The sequence below is a fragment of the Berghia stephanieae genome, chromosome 10 (genome assembly GCF_034508935.2).
Source record: "Berghia stephanieae isolate SIO BIC M18660-M18661 chromosome 10, UCSD_Bste_1.3, whole genome shotgun sequence".
Lineage (NCBI taxonomy): Eukaryota > Metazoa > Mollusca > Gastropoda > Nudibranchia > Aeolidiidae > Berghia > Berghia stephanieae.
Genome location: NC_088369.1, coordinates 27,399,494 through 27,417,755, shown reverse-complemented (window position 1 = coordinate 27,417,755; position 18,262 = coordinate 27,399,494). Strand labels below are relative to the sequence as shown.

General features: G+C 35.9%; 1 protein-coding gene across 1 annotated transcript; it reads right to left on the bottom strand.

The window, feature by feature from the left end:
* Positions 1-3,717: 3,717 nt before the first annotated feature.
* Positions 3,718-17,723, bottom strand: LOC144980895 (metallo-beta-lactamase domain-containing protein 1-like). Its single transcript, XM_078928799.1, has 7 exons — positions 17,602-17,723; positions 15,728-15,799; positions 14,659-14,760; positions 14,105-14,268; positions 7,153-7,267; positions 5,541-5,686; positions 3,718-4,449 (listed from the first exon to the last, which is right to left on the bottom strand). Exons 2-7 carry the CDS (start codon positions 15,777-15,779, stop codon positions 4,324-4,326), a joined length of 705 nt encoding a protein of 234 aa, XP_078784925.1. The 5' UTR covers positions 15,780-15,799; positions 17,602-17,723; the 3' UTR covers positions 3,718-4,323.
* Between the last annotated feature and the right edge of the window lie 539 nt (positions 17,724-18,262).

The following is an 18,262-nucleotide window of genomic DNA, read 5'->3' as shown; positions in this document are numbered from 1 at the left end:
AGTCTCATCCAAACACCTGCACAGGATCCCACTATAAGGAACTCACTCAAATGTTTACAAGACATGTTCAAAACAAAAACAACAACAAATATAACTATCAAAACATAACAGAGAGATGATATACAAGGAAAAAAATGTCACTTTTCAAAACGACCAACATACATTTGACTCGGACAAGGGAAAGGACAAAACCAAGTAATTTCATTCCAAGACAAAGAGAGAAAGCAATTGGAAAACATACATAGGGGTATAAAAGACACAGCAAGTGACCTCCCTGCCCACTATGGGAGGTCAGGAACCCAGACTTGCCAACCAACCTCAACCATTTGAAAAGATTATATCCTATTTATCCTGATATTTATGCTAATTTTTTCATATTTTTACTCAAGAAATCATATTTTCAACATGTGCAACCATCCGAAATTTCAAATTTAACATTCGCTAAATTTATGGTGAATTATAAGCTAGTAGAGGGTAAGAAAAATCCTGCAATTCCTAGGATAATCATCTGTTGACTGTTTGTATTTAGCATGTTATCGTGAACATTACCATATCATCATACATTGGACCTTAGCGTACTAAAATATGAAAAATCATACTGATTGGCAAGCCTGGGAACCTCACCCAGAACATTATGTTATGATTTTATTAATTTACGACAAACTGTAAAAGAAAAAAATCAAAAACAAGAATTTGATCGTTGAACACGGCACCTCATCATAATTTATTATTATTCATAACAGGGGCATGAAGCATAACAAAAAACAATAACAAATACTGTAGGTCTACGTTATTTTAAAACAAAAGATATTTTTTTTTTTAATGGACTGAGCACATTATAAATTTCCAAAAATACAATGGATATTGATCAAAATGGATACTGTATAATAAATATATAAATAAAGATGCTCAAATGACCTAACACTACACAGTGAGTACTTGTACACAATTTATTATTCAATAAGCCATTTCTTTTAGAATTTGAAAGCTTTGTCGATTCAAGGTCTAACTTGTATTTGTAATAGGGTTTCCCACAGATACCGGTATATCCCTCATCGAACACACTACTGGTAGTGGTAACTGGTCTAGATTTGATGAGCATGCTTGAAAATACTGCCTTAAAATTCTCCCCAGAGCCTGGAAAAAGCAGGGAAAAGCAAGGAAAAATATTTTCCTGAATCACTTCTAGGACTGTATTTAAATTTGACAAGTAGGTGAACTTGCTTTTATTGTATGAAAGACCTCCGAAAATAAAAAAAAGAAAATTGTACTAACTCAAAATGTATGACCGAAACTCACACAAAAAAGGGTATGCTTCAGGCAATGACATTATAAAAATATAATCCAAGTTACAAGAAAAGTTTTTTTATCACCATCAGATGAAGAAGATCATCACATAAATTGCTTTCAAATTGATATGAGACACAACATTATATTCTGATATTAATGTCGAAATAGACCACAGCTTAAAATTGCTGATGAAGTCTCGAAATGAAAAGTGGTGACTTAACTTAAATCGATATTGAGAGTATTCCATTTTATTTTTAAAATCCCCCCCCCCCCCCCCCCCCCCCCCCCCATTTCAATCCCAATGAAAAAAAAAAATCTATCCGCTTTGAGTTCAATTATTGCTGTCTGGCTCATTCTGATGAATTAAGGTAATTGGAAGCAAGGGATCATAAGTCATTTATAAAGTCAGTCAACCCAGTGTTTATTAACAATAAAAATCAACTAATATAATTTTGAATTACAAATGCGAAAATTGTGAGAAAATTAGAATATAGAGAAATTTGAACCCAAAACAAAACAACATCATCCCCCAGAAACAAAAAGAAAACAAACACACAGACAAAAGCAAAGAAGAAAACCCGTTTCAAATAAATAAACAAATATATTGTTAAAGTTAAAAAAAAAAAAGATTTTATCACAAATAGTGGCGGACGTGGAAAACAAAATAAAAATCATAAATTAAAATTTGAAAACCAAGGTTACTAATGACTACACACATTTTAAAACAAGTAGTAAGTGATAAAGAACAATGATGATGATGATTGAAATTTAAAAAAAAAATTTAGCTTTTATATGGCGCAATATCCACTAAACGTGCTCAAAGCGCTTTATAAGGGGTCCCTGGCAAACAGCAACATTTAACAATTAGGACAGGACATGATACCTGTTAGGCGATATTACAATTTTTTCGGACAGAGACAACGCTGTTAACGACCAGGTACTCATTTTACACCTGAGTACAGTGAGAGAAAGTGAGTAAAGAGCCTTCTCTAAGGACTCAACGATGCAGTGAGCGAGGCTTGAACCCAGAACCTTCCGATCCGAAAGCGAGTGTCATACCACAATACCACATAGCTAACAATGATGATACTTGTAACAGTAACAGTGTCTGATTGAGCATTTACCACAATGATTATGTAGATGATACTGGATTCAACAGGAAAAGGCATTATACTATTCCAAGTTATAATAATAATAATAATAACAATTAAATGCACAATTGAAGCGATCATATCGACAACTATCCACAGTATACATAACAACTTTATTACACAATCATAATCCACAAATCACCAAACAATACTTAAACAACATAATATATTTTAAATAACCATTGCACCAATATAAAGAAAACATTAATATTTAAATCCCAGTGAATGAGAAAATGCAGGTTTCACTTTTTAAGTGATTGGACATGTGCAGGGATGCTTTCTCTCTCGGACACGGCCATATGAATATTCATTGGATCATTAAAATTAAAATAACAACAACAATAATGATAATAATAATAACAATAACAACAATAATAATAATAATATAATAATAATAATAATAATAATAATAATAATAATAATAATATAATAATAATAATAATAATAATAATAATAATAATAATAATAATAATAATAATGCTGATGATAAAACCCGAGATAATTGAAATGTACAGCTGTGGGATTTCATTACAGTCTAGTTGTCACATTGTAATTGTATTTTCCCTTCAAAATGAACAGGTCATATACGTGCATGGGGGTGGGGGGGGGGGGGGGGGGGGGGGGGGAGACGTAAGATAGTATGCATAGATATAAATAAAATGATATGTGATATGTGACAAGAAATAGACATTTCCATGACATTTCCATGGTGATGAGATGGTGAAAGAATGGAATTCAACAGCGTCGAATGCAGCTATTGCTTAAGAAAATATTTTTGAATGTTTTATCAATGAAATCAATAATAATAATGATAACAATGATAATAATAATAACAACATCAACAACAACAACAACAACAACAACAACAACAACAACAATAATAATAATAATAATAATAATAATAATAATAATAATAATAATAATAATAAACACTTGAATAGCGCAATAAGTAATGGCATTGGGTCAATTGTGCCTGCAACATTACAATGGATCAATGGTTTACTTTGGATAAAATAAAAAGCTTTTCCAGTTCCTTGAAAAAAATGAAATAGGAGTTAAAAAGCTTTTTTCTATATAAACGTAAATCTAAGATCGTTACTCAATCATACATAATCTATCTATCTTTTTTAATTAAAAGAATCTAACAGATCCTTGTACCGCTAACAAATTTTAGTTAAATTAGGCATAGATTCATGCATGACACATCTATTTAATATCAAGTAAGGGTATATAGTCAAAAGCCAGATTCAAAAGAAGTTCTTGTTCATGGTTACCTTTGGGGATGAGTATTCAGGATGATTTTATTCCAATGACTCGACAATATGCTTAAAAAAAATAGAGAGAAAACAAACAAACAAACAAACTAAATCCAAGAACATACACTTTGGGATTTGAAAATGTACACCTTTAAGACAAACTCAGAGTTTTCAACCCACAATGCCAGTAAAATGAGATAAGACTTGAAAAAATCTGGATTTTAATTTAACAATCAGGACCTGAAGCCAAGAACACAACATATTTTTTGTTTTGCTTTCTGTTGAATCCGTTTATCTTTAAAATAAAATGATGCTAGCAATTGGAAGTTTTTAAACTGAAATTCAATAAAAAATATGACATAATCACTAATTCATTTTATTTGTTAGTAAGACTATAAAAACATCTCTCAGACTTCAGCATTTCCAAACCCTATAAAATGTGAAATAAAACTGACAGAATCTGTTGAAAGCAAAAGAAAACTGTTTCACTGCATTAAAAAAAAAACTTGAAGGACCCTGGAATTCTTGTGTTGATGCCCAAAATATTTAAATGTTGATTCTATTTTACAAGACTTAATTGCATCAATTTTGACCAAAGTGAAAAAGTATATTTTTCTAAGACACTCTCAATCTGTTTCCACAATGATACAAGAAGAATGAGATTCGACAACACCTGATGGGGAGGAGGAGGAATAATGGGATTCCTCTGTAATCATCACCACCTTCAGCTGACGTTTGCATTCTTTGGGAACCTGTGTGGGGGAAAGAATGAACATAATAATAATAATAATAATAATAATAATAATAATAATAATAATAATAATAATAATAATAATAATAATAATAATAATAATAATAATAATAATAATAATAATAATAATAGATCTTTATTGTCCATAAAAATGGCAATTTGTCATTTAGTTACACTTGTTTCACGCGTGCAATATACACAACATAAACATATTCATTTAGTTTTCAATTTGTTACAATTGTGGCAATTTGACACCAAAAATTATCATCATTATGAATTGGTCAGTTAATCTAACATTAAATAAAGTAATCAGTTAATCAGTCAACGAATCAATCCTTGGTTTTGCTGTACCATATGAAATATGAGTGACCAGGAGCAAATAAACTTATTAATCAAGTCTTCATTCCAAGATGACCTGCATCACCTCAGTGTGTGACAAACCCAGTACTTTTAGGTTACAAGGCAAAGACCATACTACTGTGCCACGCTGCCACATTGTCTTCCTTTAAGGCTTTATTTTCACTTCTATTAGATCTGCAATGCCTTTATTGGAGAACTGTAACTATTAATAGCATTTAAAAAATAGTCACTCTCTGCGCAATATTAATAACAGCATTTTAACATACCGTAGATCCATAATTAACTAGTAATAATAGTGTTATTGTCCATGAATTCAGTCTGTATAAACAGACAATTGGAGAGACAATGAATGAGGACAATAAAATTAATAATATTTTGAATATCACCATTATGAATAGTAATTTGAATAACATCTTCGTCATCACCACCACTCCCACCATCATCACTACAACTACTACTTCTATTTTCTCATTATTGGTAGAATACTAACTGCCTGGGTCTGGGAATGTAACTCAATAAAAATGTTATAAATATTATTCCAAAGGCTATCTTTATTGTCCTCATTCACCGTCTCCAATTATCTGTCCCATTGCCTATTCATTCGGACCCAATGAGTTACTCCAATGCATATTTTCCCATAAAAATCACTAAACTAAAGAATTTTAAAGAGTTAAAATACAAATTCTAAAAACAAAAACAAAAATCAATTTGGGGTTGGTCTCCTCTACTCACCTCGAACATGGGACCATGACCTGGGACTATCCAATCAGCCACACGCAAGACATTGATACGTCCTTTTTCTTGCTGATCTGGCCTCTCACTATTGTCCTGCCACAGGCTAGGCGTTTCTAGGTCATCCTGACACTCAAACAAGTCACCTTATTATAAAGATTAAAAAAACAAAAAAACAAACAAACAAGCAAACTCGTTACTCATTGATGTGATAACATACACTTGATTGGTGCGTGAGTACTCATTGATGTGATAAAATACACTTGATTGGTGCGTGAGTATGCACATATGCACTTATGTATATGTGTCAAACTATGTTCATGAGCGTGTGTGGATTTGTGTGCAATAGCATAGGTCTCAGGTCAGAATTTTTTAAAAGGAGGAATATTTTGCGGTTTCCGCTGAATGCACATTTTATCATAACTAAAGAGGAGCAATTTGCCCTCATTAATGACAATGCTGGTATAATACAGAATTATTAACATACAAAGCATAATATAATAAGGAGAAAAAAATGTTTAAAAACCAATAAACATGGAAAGATCCCTTGCAATCATACTGTTTACAATGATTTTTGAAGATGTATAGATACTACTAAGGGCATGGAGCCCAAGCTGAAGAAAATATCAGAGGACTTGAAATAGCGGTAATCGCTAAATAGTAAAAATTTGAGACCCATGAATAGAAAGACAGTTAAGAAATGTAAATTGGTGAAATGTTTTAGTCAAAACACTTTGTTCATCATTATAAAATTTTACATCCCATAAAAGGAGCTTTTACATTCTTACATAAGAGTCTTTAAAAATTAAACTAAGGGAATTAGCTTGACAGTGAGTACCACAAGTCTCCTTTAGATAACATGCATTGGATTGGTGTCAATATTCTTGAAAAAAATAACCAAACCCAGCATTTATTTTATTTATCCAATTCGACTTAACCCACTCAACCCTAACAACGACAATATCCGTAGTTTACCCGGGTTACTTTTGCCCCATGCCTATTTATTACATTTTTTCTGAGACAAATTATAGGCACAGTATCAAAGTTAATGTTTTTTAGTTTTTACATGCTAATGGGAGTTGAATAAAACTATTCATGTACATGCTCATTTTAATACATTTTTTCCAATTTTGAAAAGTAGCAAAAATGTCCAGGATTGAGTGAGTTAATAAAGGTAAAAGAATGTAATATTATCTTTCTAGAATATTTGACTCTGTTGTGTTATTTGTTTGAAAAAATTAAGATAGATGTTAAACTTGGACATCTCCATGGTGAAAACCAGCGTGGACTTTTTCTGAAAATTTGTTCCGCTGTGTGACAGGCTAAATATCTTGTCCTGTGAAATGTGTACTGTTTCATCATAATCAGCAGATAAAAAATAAAATAAAAAGCCTTGACAGCATGTTGTTTACCAAGGAGGCAGATAGACGCAACGTAAATGCACACATTTTTTATTTTTCTTCTCCTTACAAATTTTACTACAAACATACAGTGAAAAAAAAAAATTATAGATATAAATTCTGTTTGTACAGGCAGGTGTGTAAATGTATGAAATAGTTTCTCTTATCTCTTAGGATAAAAATAACTGTTGTCTCTATGTAAGAGAAATTACCTGCAATGACAACTGTTCCATATTTGGTGTTGTGGACAAAGACAGATACATCGTTTCCTGTGTGTCCAGGTGTTGGCCAAATTTCTATATCCTCATCTATCTCGTATGGTATGCCCTGAAATTACAATTAGACTTATTTATGAGTCTAAAATTCTATTTCCTCTCTTGCTTTTCTTTTCTTACCATTGTGAGGATGTTGTAGCCCCCAATAATGAAGGTTAAATCCTTATTTCCCCCTAAATTACAATTAAACGCGTGCTTATTAACTTCATTTTCCTTTCTCTTCATCTTCATCAGTGGTATGTGGTGATCCTCATTGATGGAGGACCAATCCACATTAAAAATCAATATTATCATCAGTGGAATCATGTGCTAAAGTTATAAAGCTTTTGCTCCTTTTGAGAAATAATACTTAGGGTAACTTGGAAGGTTTTAGAACTGGGTTTCTTTTAAACAATTTTGTACGAGTAGCTAGTGCTAATTTTCAAATAACAAATTTTTCAATCACCATTAGAGATATCACCATTCTGAGAGGATTTGTGATTGTTTCTGGTGATTATAACTCAATTTTTCAGAAAATGCCGGTTATGCCAGTGCATAATTCCTGTATAAAGTATGAGCAAGCAGAAACAAGAGCAGGTTATTATTACAGATCTAATCTGCCACACAAATGGAAATGAATGTTTGGAATGATTAGATAATTTTGCTTTTGTTACACCCATGGCTAGTTATTCAATACTCTGATTCAGGGATGCCACCAGGCAAATTTTAAAAAGCCTGAAAACTTGCGCGGACGAGATACAAATCAACGTCAAGGGCTTTGTAGGGATTTGAAAAATATCAAATTTGGAATATTGTTTCAGTACTTATTATTGCAATTGAGAGCAAATAACACACAAAAGAAAGGAGAGTTAACAGTTTTCAAATTGATAAAATAAGGTGCTGAAAACAAAATATAGACAAATTATAAAGCTATCAGGGGTGAGAATGACTGGTCACATAAAAAGAGAAAATTTTTCATTGTGAAGATCATGACCCACCCATGCAACCATAACCTATAAATTTGAACTTTACTCAAATTCAATGAGATGCGATCCAAAATTTGTCTCGCAGCAATTCCTGACACGACTCGGAGAATTTCAAAAGTTGAAAGTGTAATTACATTTGGTGGTTGTAGTAGGGATGATGATGTGGTGGTGGTTGTAGTAGTACTGGTCGTATGGATGATTGTGTGGTGGTGGTTGTAGTAGCTGTGGTAGGAATGATGATGTAGTGGTAGTTGTAGTAGTAGTAGTGGTGGTAGGGATGATGTGGTAGTGGTGGTAGGGATGATGATGTGGTGGTGATTGTAGTAGTAATAGTAGTAGTAGTAGTAGTAGTAGTAGTAGTAGTAGTAGTAGTAGTAGTAGTAGTAGTAGTGGTCTTAGAAATGATGATGTGATGGTGGTTGTAGTAGTAGTGGTGGTAGGGATGATGATGTAGTGGTGGTTGTAGTAGTGGTGGTCTTTTAGAGATAATTGTGTGGTAGTGGTTGTAATAGTTGTGGTAGGAATGATGATGTGGTGGTAGTTGTAGTAGATCTGGTGGTAGGGATGATGATGTGGTGGTGGTTGTAATAGTAGTGGTGGTAGAGATGATGTAGTGGTTTTGGTGAGTGTTTTTCATTCAGTGATAATAATAGCAATTTGTCAAAAAGGAGGAAAATGTCTCCGTCTATCGGTCAAACGCAAGCAAAGTGTAAAAATAACAGGAACATAGTTTTGTATTGGTATTATGTAATGTATTACTATTACTAGTATAAATCCATTCTTATCATTAAACATAAATTTACTTTTGTAAACATTTAATGAATTGTCCTTTCCACATGTTAAAGGCCTACAATGTTATTCAAATAAAAGGCCAGAAAGTGTAGTTTTGTTTTGATTTTTACTTTATAAAGCAGGCTACAATACCTTTTATTTTTTAACGAAACCTAGTGGTTATTCAGCTTATAAATACAACCCAGGAATCTCACAAAAGCCATAGTCAAACGGTAAAAAGACAGAAGAATAAACTAAGCCGACCACCATTGCTTTATTCTCTAATGTATTATCTCTGTGTAACCAGATGATTTAATGGATGGTTGCGAAAGAGAGAATAATTTATGAATTGATCTTAGGAATTCTATATCAAAAAAAAAAAGAAGAAAAGAGAATGGAAAGAAAGGCAAGGGGAAGAGAGAGAGAGAGGAGAGAGAGAGAGGAGAGAGAGAGAGAGAGAGAGAGAGAGAGAGAGAGAGAGAGAGAAGAGAGAGAGAGAGAGAGAGAGAGAGAGAGAGAGAGAGAGAGAGAGAGAGAGAGAGAGAGAGAGAGAGAGAGAGAGAGAGAGAGAAATTTGTCCCTCCCCTTCCCCTTCAACCAAACCATCAACTACTAGCTAATCAAAGAACACCACTGGTCGTGTGTGTCAATTGTGACATCTGGTGCCATTCAGTCTGGCCCGACGTCATAAAAACGGGACAGTCACTAAATTTCACGAGACTATTGCACAGGTGCCAAAATATGACATAAGACATAATGGTGATTTTGTGGTTTTGAGGGAAATGTTTGACACGGTAAATTCAGTGATGGGGATGGGCGGAGATAAACTACCGCGATTTTTTTCTTCTTTAAAAAAAAAAAATTCTTTTTTTTTTGAATAGTGACGACGGACAAAAACCGGAGGTTCCGGATTAAAACCGGCTGTTGGTAAAAAACCCGGATTTCCGGCTAAAACCGGAAAAGTAGCATCCCTGCTGATTGCTCATGGAAAGATTGAACAAAGTTGGCCATTTGATAGGGCTGGTTGTAAGGACATTTGATTGTTATATAACACTATTTGGGGTCATTGTAATTGATTATTAAATTCATCTGAATTTTATTGAAGGTAGTGACCTTGACCCTATTAAAGAATTGATATAAATAGGGCTTGACAATTTTTTAGGTCAAATTAGATCTAAGGAATGAAATATGATAAGATAATCAAACTTGTAGCCTCCTAAAAAAAAATGACACGAATGAATTTGAGGATGCGAAAAAAACAATAACATTTTCAATTGGAATGTCATGACAAGACAATGAAATTTAGATTTTGAGGAACTAAACGAACAATTTGTGATTATGTGGTCTTGCAAAACTTCTCCGACATCTTCTATTGCTGTACCAGAGATGCTGATTTGGGATTCTTGTTTGGCAGTTATGTGCAGTAGTTTTGTCCTCTCTTCACTAATGTTGAGACCAGCTCACTTAGCTGTTTCTTTCAGGGCTGTGACTTTGTTCTGCATGTCCTTTAGGCGGGGTGAGAGGAGGGCTAGGTCATCTGCAAATTCAGGTCTTCAAGTCTTTTTTAAAATGTCCATTGAATGCCATTGTTGGAGTTGGCATATGCTGTCTTTGTCATCCAGTCCAAAGACACAAAAAATAGAAGTGGCAGCAAAATCAGTCAGTTAGGTAGAACTGATGAAGTACTAACGAAAGAGTGAAAATGGAAAGGCTTCGTATGGGAACAGACAATGGACGTTTCGGGTACAAACCCTTCATCAGCACAACAATACACAAATAAACGTGGAAAACAAATAAAATATAATGAAAAATAACTTGTATCGTCTGTACTCAATGGTGGTTGCAGTATGAATGAAATTTTAGCGTGGCGTGGGTAGAGGATAGGGTGCCCCAGGGGGATGATCTTATTGATAAGCAAAGGTCAGCGTCAGGGAACAGAACTTTCCAGACTATAATGGAAGATAAAAGACATATTGGTAGTAGTAGTAGTAGTAGTAGTAGTAGTAGTAGTAGTAGTAGTAGTAGTAGTAGTAGTAGTAGTAATAGTAGTAGTAGAAAGCTGTAGTGAAACAGTAGGGGGCGGTGGAGGGGGCGAGGTGAAAGGGTCACGGCGGAGGTGGGGATGGGGGGGGTTTTGTAGGATGAGCGAAGGTCGAATCGTCGCGAAGGAACGATGCGATAGTAAAGTGGAATACACCGATAAATAGATAGATAGATGGATAGACAGATAGATAGGTAGTTAGTTAGACAGAAAAGAGGGGAGAGAAGCGAGAGAGAGAGAAAAAAAAAAAAAAGGGGGGGGGGGGGGTTTGGTTTGAGGCGGACCGGTAGAGAGGGGGAATTAGAGAGAGAGAGATAGAGAGAGAGAGAGAGAGAGAGAGAGAGAGAGAGAGAGAGAGAGAGAGAGAGAGAGAGAGAGAGAGAGAGAGAAAGGGGGGGGGGGAGGTGAGAGAGGGCGAGTAAACAGCCGCGTGATAGCTGGGTCTATATGTATATTAATGGATAAAAAAGTGGACACAATGAGAGATAGCTAGGAAGGTAGATGACTATGAATTGGTGGATAATCAGTAGATAGATAGATAGATAGCTAGATAGATAGCTAGATAGATAGATAGATAGATAGATAGATAGATAGATAGATAGATAGGTAGGTAGGTAGAGTTGTAGTTTAAGTAGTATGAACAGTAGTAGTAGTAGTAGTAGTAGTAGTAGTAGTAGTAGTAGTAGTAGTAGTAGTAGTAGTAGTAGTAGTAGTAGTAGTAGTAGTAGTAGTAGTAGTAGTAGTAGTAGTAGTAGTAGTAGTAGTAGTAGTAGTAGTAGTAGTAGCAGCAGCAGTAGTAGTAGTAGTAGTAGTAGTAGTAGTAGTAGTAGTAGTAGTAGTAGTAGTAGTAGTAGTAGTAGTAGTAGTAGTAGTAGAAGTAGTAGAAGTAGTAGTAGTAGCAGCAGCAGTAGCTGTAGTGGCAGAAGTGAGAGCAGCAGTGGTGATGAATATGGGTGACGTTGACATCTAGTGGTGGTCAATCCTGGTGTTGAGTCCGCGTGGAGTCAGCGTTCCCACCAACTTGATCAGGCGAGTTTCCCTACGTCGACGGGCGGAAGTGTCCGAATGGCAAAAACTAAGCACACACACACGCACACACTGTACATCGCAGTGGTCTGGCAGATTGAAGTGTCTGGCCACTGCTGTGTCTGCACAGTTCGATATGTCACGCAAGTGCTGCACGAATCTGTCACCCAGCCTCTTTCCGGTCTCACTAACGTAAGCAATCCCACACAGGGAGCACGTAATTGCATAGATTAGATTACGGTCAGTGCAAGTAAACGGCCGCCTGATGTCCCAAATCTTGTCTGGAAAGCTGACTCTGTCATACTCCCACAGCTGCCCACAAGTCTTGCACCGGGTCGCATACACGATCTGGCTTTAGGTCCATCCCTGGGTATGGGTTCCAGGCGGCTTCTGACAAGTAGATCCCTCAGGTTACGATCCCGTCGATATGCTACCAACGGGGGTTCTGACAAAACTCTGTGGGTGTCTTCGCCCGCCTGGAGGATCCCATAGTTCTGCAATAGGATGTTCCTCACTTGATCGGCATGGGGGTGATGCGTGAGGACTAAAATGGGACGCTGTGTCTCCTGCTTCCTGGCATTGCGAGGCCTCATTGCTGCTTCTCTCGACACGAGGCTGGCTTTCCGGACAGCCTTAAGCAAAACCCTTTCGGGATATTCCCGTGCCCTAAAAAAATCGAGCATGCGATCACGTTGAAGCGCAAATTCATCATCTTCCGCAAGCGGAGTATCTGACTGAATGGGATGGAATCTTTGCACTTCACCGGATGGGATGACCGATAGAGCAGGTAGCTGTGACTGTCCGTTTCCTTGTAGTGTACAGTGGTCCGTACTCCCGTGCTGGTCAATACAGCCTTGATGTCCAAAAAGTTCACCTCAGAGGTTGAAATCTCATAAGTGTACTCTATGGACGGATGGAAGGAGTCCATCGCTAGGATGAACCCTTTCAACTGGCTGTGGGTCAATGACGTAATGCCGAAACAGTCGTCAATGTACCTTTTGAACAGCTCGGGGGCAGGTCCACTGTACCGACGGAAGAAGGTTTCCTCAAGGTAGCCCATGAAGAGGTTAGCATATGAGGGACCCATCTTGGTGCCCATCGCAACACCTGAGATCTGATGGAAAAATACATCATTGAACTCAAAAGTGTTGAGTGTGAGCACAAGTTCGGTGAGCCTCACAATGCTGTTGCTGGAAATCCCTGGTAATGGATGACGGTCGACGAAATGCCTGATGGCACGCAGTCCGTCAGGATGCGGTATGGATGTGTACAGTGCCTTCACATCCATGGTGAAAATCAGCCGTGGACGTTCATCCTGGAATAGAATTTCGTCAATGACACCAAGAGCATGGTTAGTGTCCTTGATATACGATGGCAGGGTGGGAACTATACGTTGAAATACCGCATCGAGGAACTGCGATACCTTCTCAGTGGGACACGAGATAGCCGACACAATCGGCCTTCCAGGTGGAGTGTCAGACAATTCCCGGATCTTGTGTATCTTAGGGAGCATGTAAAAACATGGATTACCTAGGTCGCTGGGGTCGTGTTTAAGGACCTCTGCTCTACTAGGGTAATTCTCCCTGCGATACCAAAGACTGGATTGTCTGGTGGACTCTGGTGTTGTTAGCAAGTGTTGGGTCCGAAGTCACTTTCTCATAAATTATCTGGTCACTCAATTGCCTGTGGCCCTCAGCTCTATAGAGCTCAGCGTCCCAAACAACTACGGCCCCTCCTTTATCAGCTGCTTTGATCACTATATCACGACGTGATCTAAGTGATCGCACGGCAGCCCATTCAGGACGGGTGAGGTTAGACCTCTTGATAGGTGTAGAACTGATGAAGACATCATTGCTAGAATCAAGAAAGCACGTCAGGCCTTTGCAATATTGAGACCAATATGGAAATCTTAAACAAGAGCATTTATATATATATATATATATATATATATATATATATATATATATATATATATATATATATATATAGAGAGAGAGAGAGAGAGAGAGAGAGAGAGAGAGAGAGAGAGAGAGAGAGAGAGAGAGAGAGAGAGAGAGAGAGGGGGACATCTATGCTATTCCTATACCTGTTTGAAGTCATGCAATAGATATTCATCATGATGGCAGATATCAAAGCCCACAACATGCACAGCATCAGGGAACAGGTTAAGGTTTCCAACGTGATCCGAGTGACCGTGAGTACAAACTACAAATTGCACATCCGATGGAGAAAGCTTGTGTTGATTGAGTCCTGATAATATATAAACATAAATGGGTATGCATCACATATAACTATAACATATCTGTATGAACGAAAAAGGATTATCATTTATTTTTATTAACACTAAATTATCATATATATATTATTATGGTAATAAAACGGATGATGAAGTGCTGATAACTATTCCTGTCATCAGTATCGTAATTATGGTCTCATTGAATTATTTAAAAAAAAACCATTAATAAAAAACAAATACCCTCTTGAAAGAGCATGAAACCAAAAACAAACAGATTAAATTATAGAGCAATATTCTTTGTTTCTGTGTAAGGTGATGTTGTCTAATGGTTCACATGAAGCACATCCCTTTACTTGACAGGAATTAATATTTGTTAAGGAGATTTCAAAATAAGCTCTCTATACCTTTAAGAATGACATCTTTGTCACCTGGTCCACCTGTGTCTACGATTATGTTATGTTGGCGGCCTTTCAATAGGGTTATTGTTCCACCAGCTTTCAAGGTTCCTGTTATAAACAATTATAAAATATTACTTAGATGAATGCACAGGAATTTAAATTCAACAAGTCCTTACAAGGGGTACCAAGCCAACAGTAACACTTAACATGCAAGACGAGACATGAGCCCATTAGGTGATAAATACCATTTTTTTTTTTCAGGCAGAGGCAACGATGTTCAAGTACATAAAATGTTGTTGTTTAGAAGATACTGGATTCTAATAGGAGAAAAAAAAAAAAGATGTGGTTTACAACAAAACTTGTGGTTTACAATATATTGAATTCAACAAGGGAAAACATTTTTTTTGTCTTTCAAGATACTGGATTCAGCATAGAAAAAAAAAGTTTGTTTTATTAACACCTTATTCACATATCTATTTAGATAATCTAAAATGCAATAATTACAATTAAAAGTCCACATATGCCATAAGATAATATGAGCAGAATCCATTAAAATAAACTCTCAGGTCTTTAGGAAAATACAAGCAGAATTCAACTACACAGCCACCTCCTCTCCCCTCCTCTCCAATTCTAAAAGAGTATGACTTACTATGATGCCACTGGTCTGTTTTTAATAAAGAAAAATACACAATCTTAAGCCAAGCAGCTAAAATACAACAATATTATTATTATTATTATTATTATTATAAATTATTATTATCATTATTATTATTATTATTTGATATAGCCCCAGTATCCACAAATAGTGCTCAGAGGTGCTTTACAAAAGCTTTTTTGGTATCACACAAGATCATTCATTCAAATTTACGAAATCACCACAACAGTCACACACAATCTTGTTCAAAGTTCACATAGAATTAGAATCACGAAAAGCAGAATGAAAAAGATTTGTTTTTTAAATGCCGTTTGAAGACTGGTAAACTTTCACATTGTTGGGTTTTTAGGTGGTAAAGAATTCCATACGATTGAAGCCGTAAATGCAAAACCACGCTCAGCAACTTTGTACATCACTCACCTGAAGACCCAGGCTTTGAGTAACCTTCCTTCAAAATGTGAATTTCATACATAATGTCTGATCAGTCACAGGCTGGAAAATACAAATGTGAAAGACAATTGAAAATAATAAACAATCAATAATTCAATTTTTTTTAAATCCGAAAAATATCAAAATAAAAGTCAGTTTTGAAAATTATAATAATCAATCATTCTCTTTTAAAAAATGAATTTAAAAATATTCGAGTTACTGATTGTAGATATATAGTAGAGTGAAGAATTTTGCAATCTTTATGCAGGTCTATAATGGGTTATAGTTCCTTACACTCAAATTCGACACAGGATTGAAATAAGGAAAATGGCAATTTGTTTTTAGAAATTATCCTTACCAGATAGGAAAGGCATGAGGGTTGAAAATACAGAAGTGGCAAAAGAAACCAAAAAGATCTCAATCATGGTCAACAACAAGCCTACACAAACAATACTCCTGTCCCGACCAATGGCTACCTTATTTAAATCAGGGGTCAAAGTTGTTTGAATTGATTATTTCCTGCAAGAGTAAGGCAACAACTTTGAATTCCTGATGATGATGACGAAGATAAGGAGGTAGTGGCGGCTGTGATGATGATATGGTATTGGTTGCGATATATGATGATGTTGTGTGGTATCAGTAGTGATGATAATGGTAATGATGATGTTGTAATCACAGCAGTTCAGATGATGATATTGATGTGGTGGTGTAGCAGAGATGAAAATGATTATGATGTGATGGTGGTAGTAGTAGTTATGGTAGTGATGATAATTTTATTCTTTTTTTCTCCTTTGGCTGTCAAAAATTTAGACAACTACAGAGACCAATAGGGATTAGTTCTTGTAACATGCCAGAGTCCGTAGCAGTCACAACGGAACAGGTGAGTGTTCATGTTTGTGGTGGCCTGTGCATGAGTAGATCATGCAGGCTGTCGGTCTATTGTTGATTACTATTGGGAAATGGGAAATTTCACAGACCAGTAACAGATTTTCCTATCACAGACCCTTGCCAGATTTATTTTATACAAAATGCCAAACAAGGTATCATGGTAAAAAAAACCCAGAGAAATTTGAAATTGTGCACCAAATCAGTAAATTGATTTCCTAACACAATAAGATATAAACAGTGCAAAAATGCTAAATCCAGTTGTTTTCAAGCCAACTAAATGGAAATTTTTAAAAAGGCCCGACAGTGACCGTCAGTCTTTTGGAATTTGGAATTTGTGTTTGGAAAACACACACACACACACACACACACACACAAGAGAGAGAGAGAGAGAGAGAGAGAGAGAGAGAGAGAGAGAGAGGGGGGGGGGAGACAGTGAGAGAGAGTCTCGCACACGCTACGGAACAAATACAAATTTTGCGCACCAATTTTTACTGGACTGTACTTATCATGCAAAATCATTTCATGAATTTCATGCACCAGTTTGTATATCTAATGACACTTCTTCTCCAATCTTTTTTTTAATTGGTCTTTTTAAAGACGACATCCATTGAAAATGAAAGATGATTGCCATCGAATTTTTCTTAAACTTAAGGCACTTAAGTTTAAGTTAGAGAATGAAAATTACGAAATAATTTCAAATTCAAACATAACTTTTGAAATTCATCAAGGATTGTCTAGTTCCAAATGTTTTTAAACAGATCTTCAAATCTTAACTGCTTTTGATGGTAGGAGTTTCTTTCTATCTAAATTTATGGTGGACAACTTAAATAAAGAGGCCAAATTTAAATGTTGGTTCCACCGGCACCGGCCCACCTCTCTTCTTTGATGCTACGCACCATTGACAATTGATCAAAGAAGAAGCTTTTCCCAGTTTAGTAGCTACACGTCTTTAATAATATAAATCTGTCCGCCCTTACCTTTCGCTTTATTTGTTACTATTACTGCGATATTCAATCAAGATCTCTTCCATGAGAAAGTACTGGAACCACAAAGAAATTCCATGGATTCTACTTTCGTTTTCATCGGCGACCGACATATAGCAGGGTTGCCAGATTAATTTCAGGCATTCTGCCAACTGGATAAAAAAAAATCTGCCAAATACCACAAAAATCTGCCAAACCGTACTATCTATAGTACCCCCTTTGAAAACTCATCAGTTTTGTTTAACAAAAAATTCTCAAGGCCGATGTCATAAATGTTTTTTTCATTTCCCAAGTTTAAAAAAATCACTAATACATAAAAATTGCCATGGAAAACGTGGAGTAGACCAATACATTCATCCCTAGGCCTCGGAAAATAAAATCTGCCAAATATCTGCAAAACTGCCAAACCGATTTTTCTCTGCCAGACGACTTCAAATTCTGCCAAAAAAGGACATTTGGCAGAAAATCTGCCAAATTGGCAACCTGACATATAGGGCTGCCAGATGGCCAGGGTCCCTCGAAGCCAAATTTGACTTCAAAATAACCAACTAAAAGCTTACTCAGCTAAATGCAAAATATTATCCATTAAAACAACATTGAAAGTTTCAATAAAAAGCACGTTGCTACGTGATATACTCATATTCTATGAATCTAC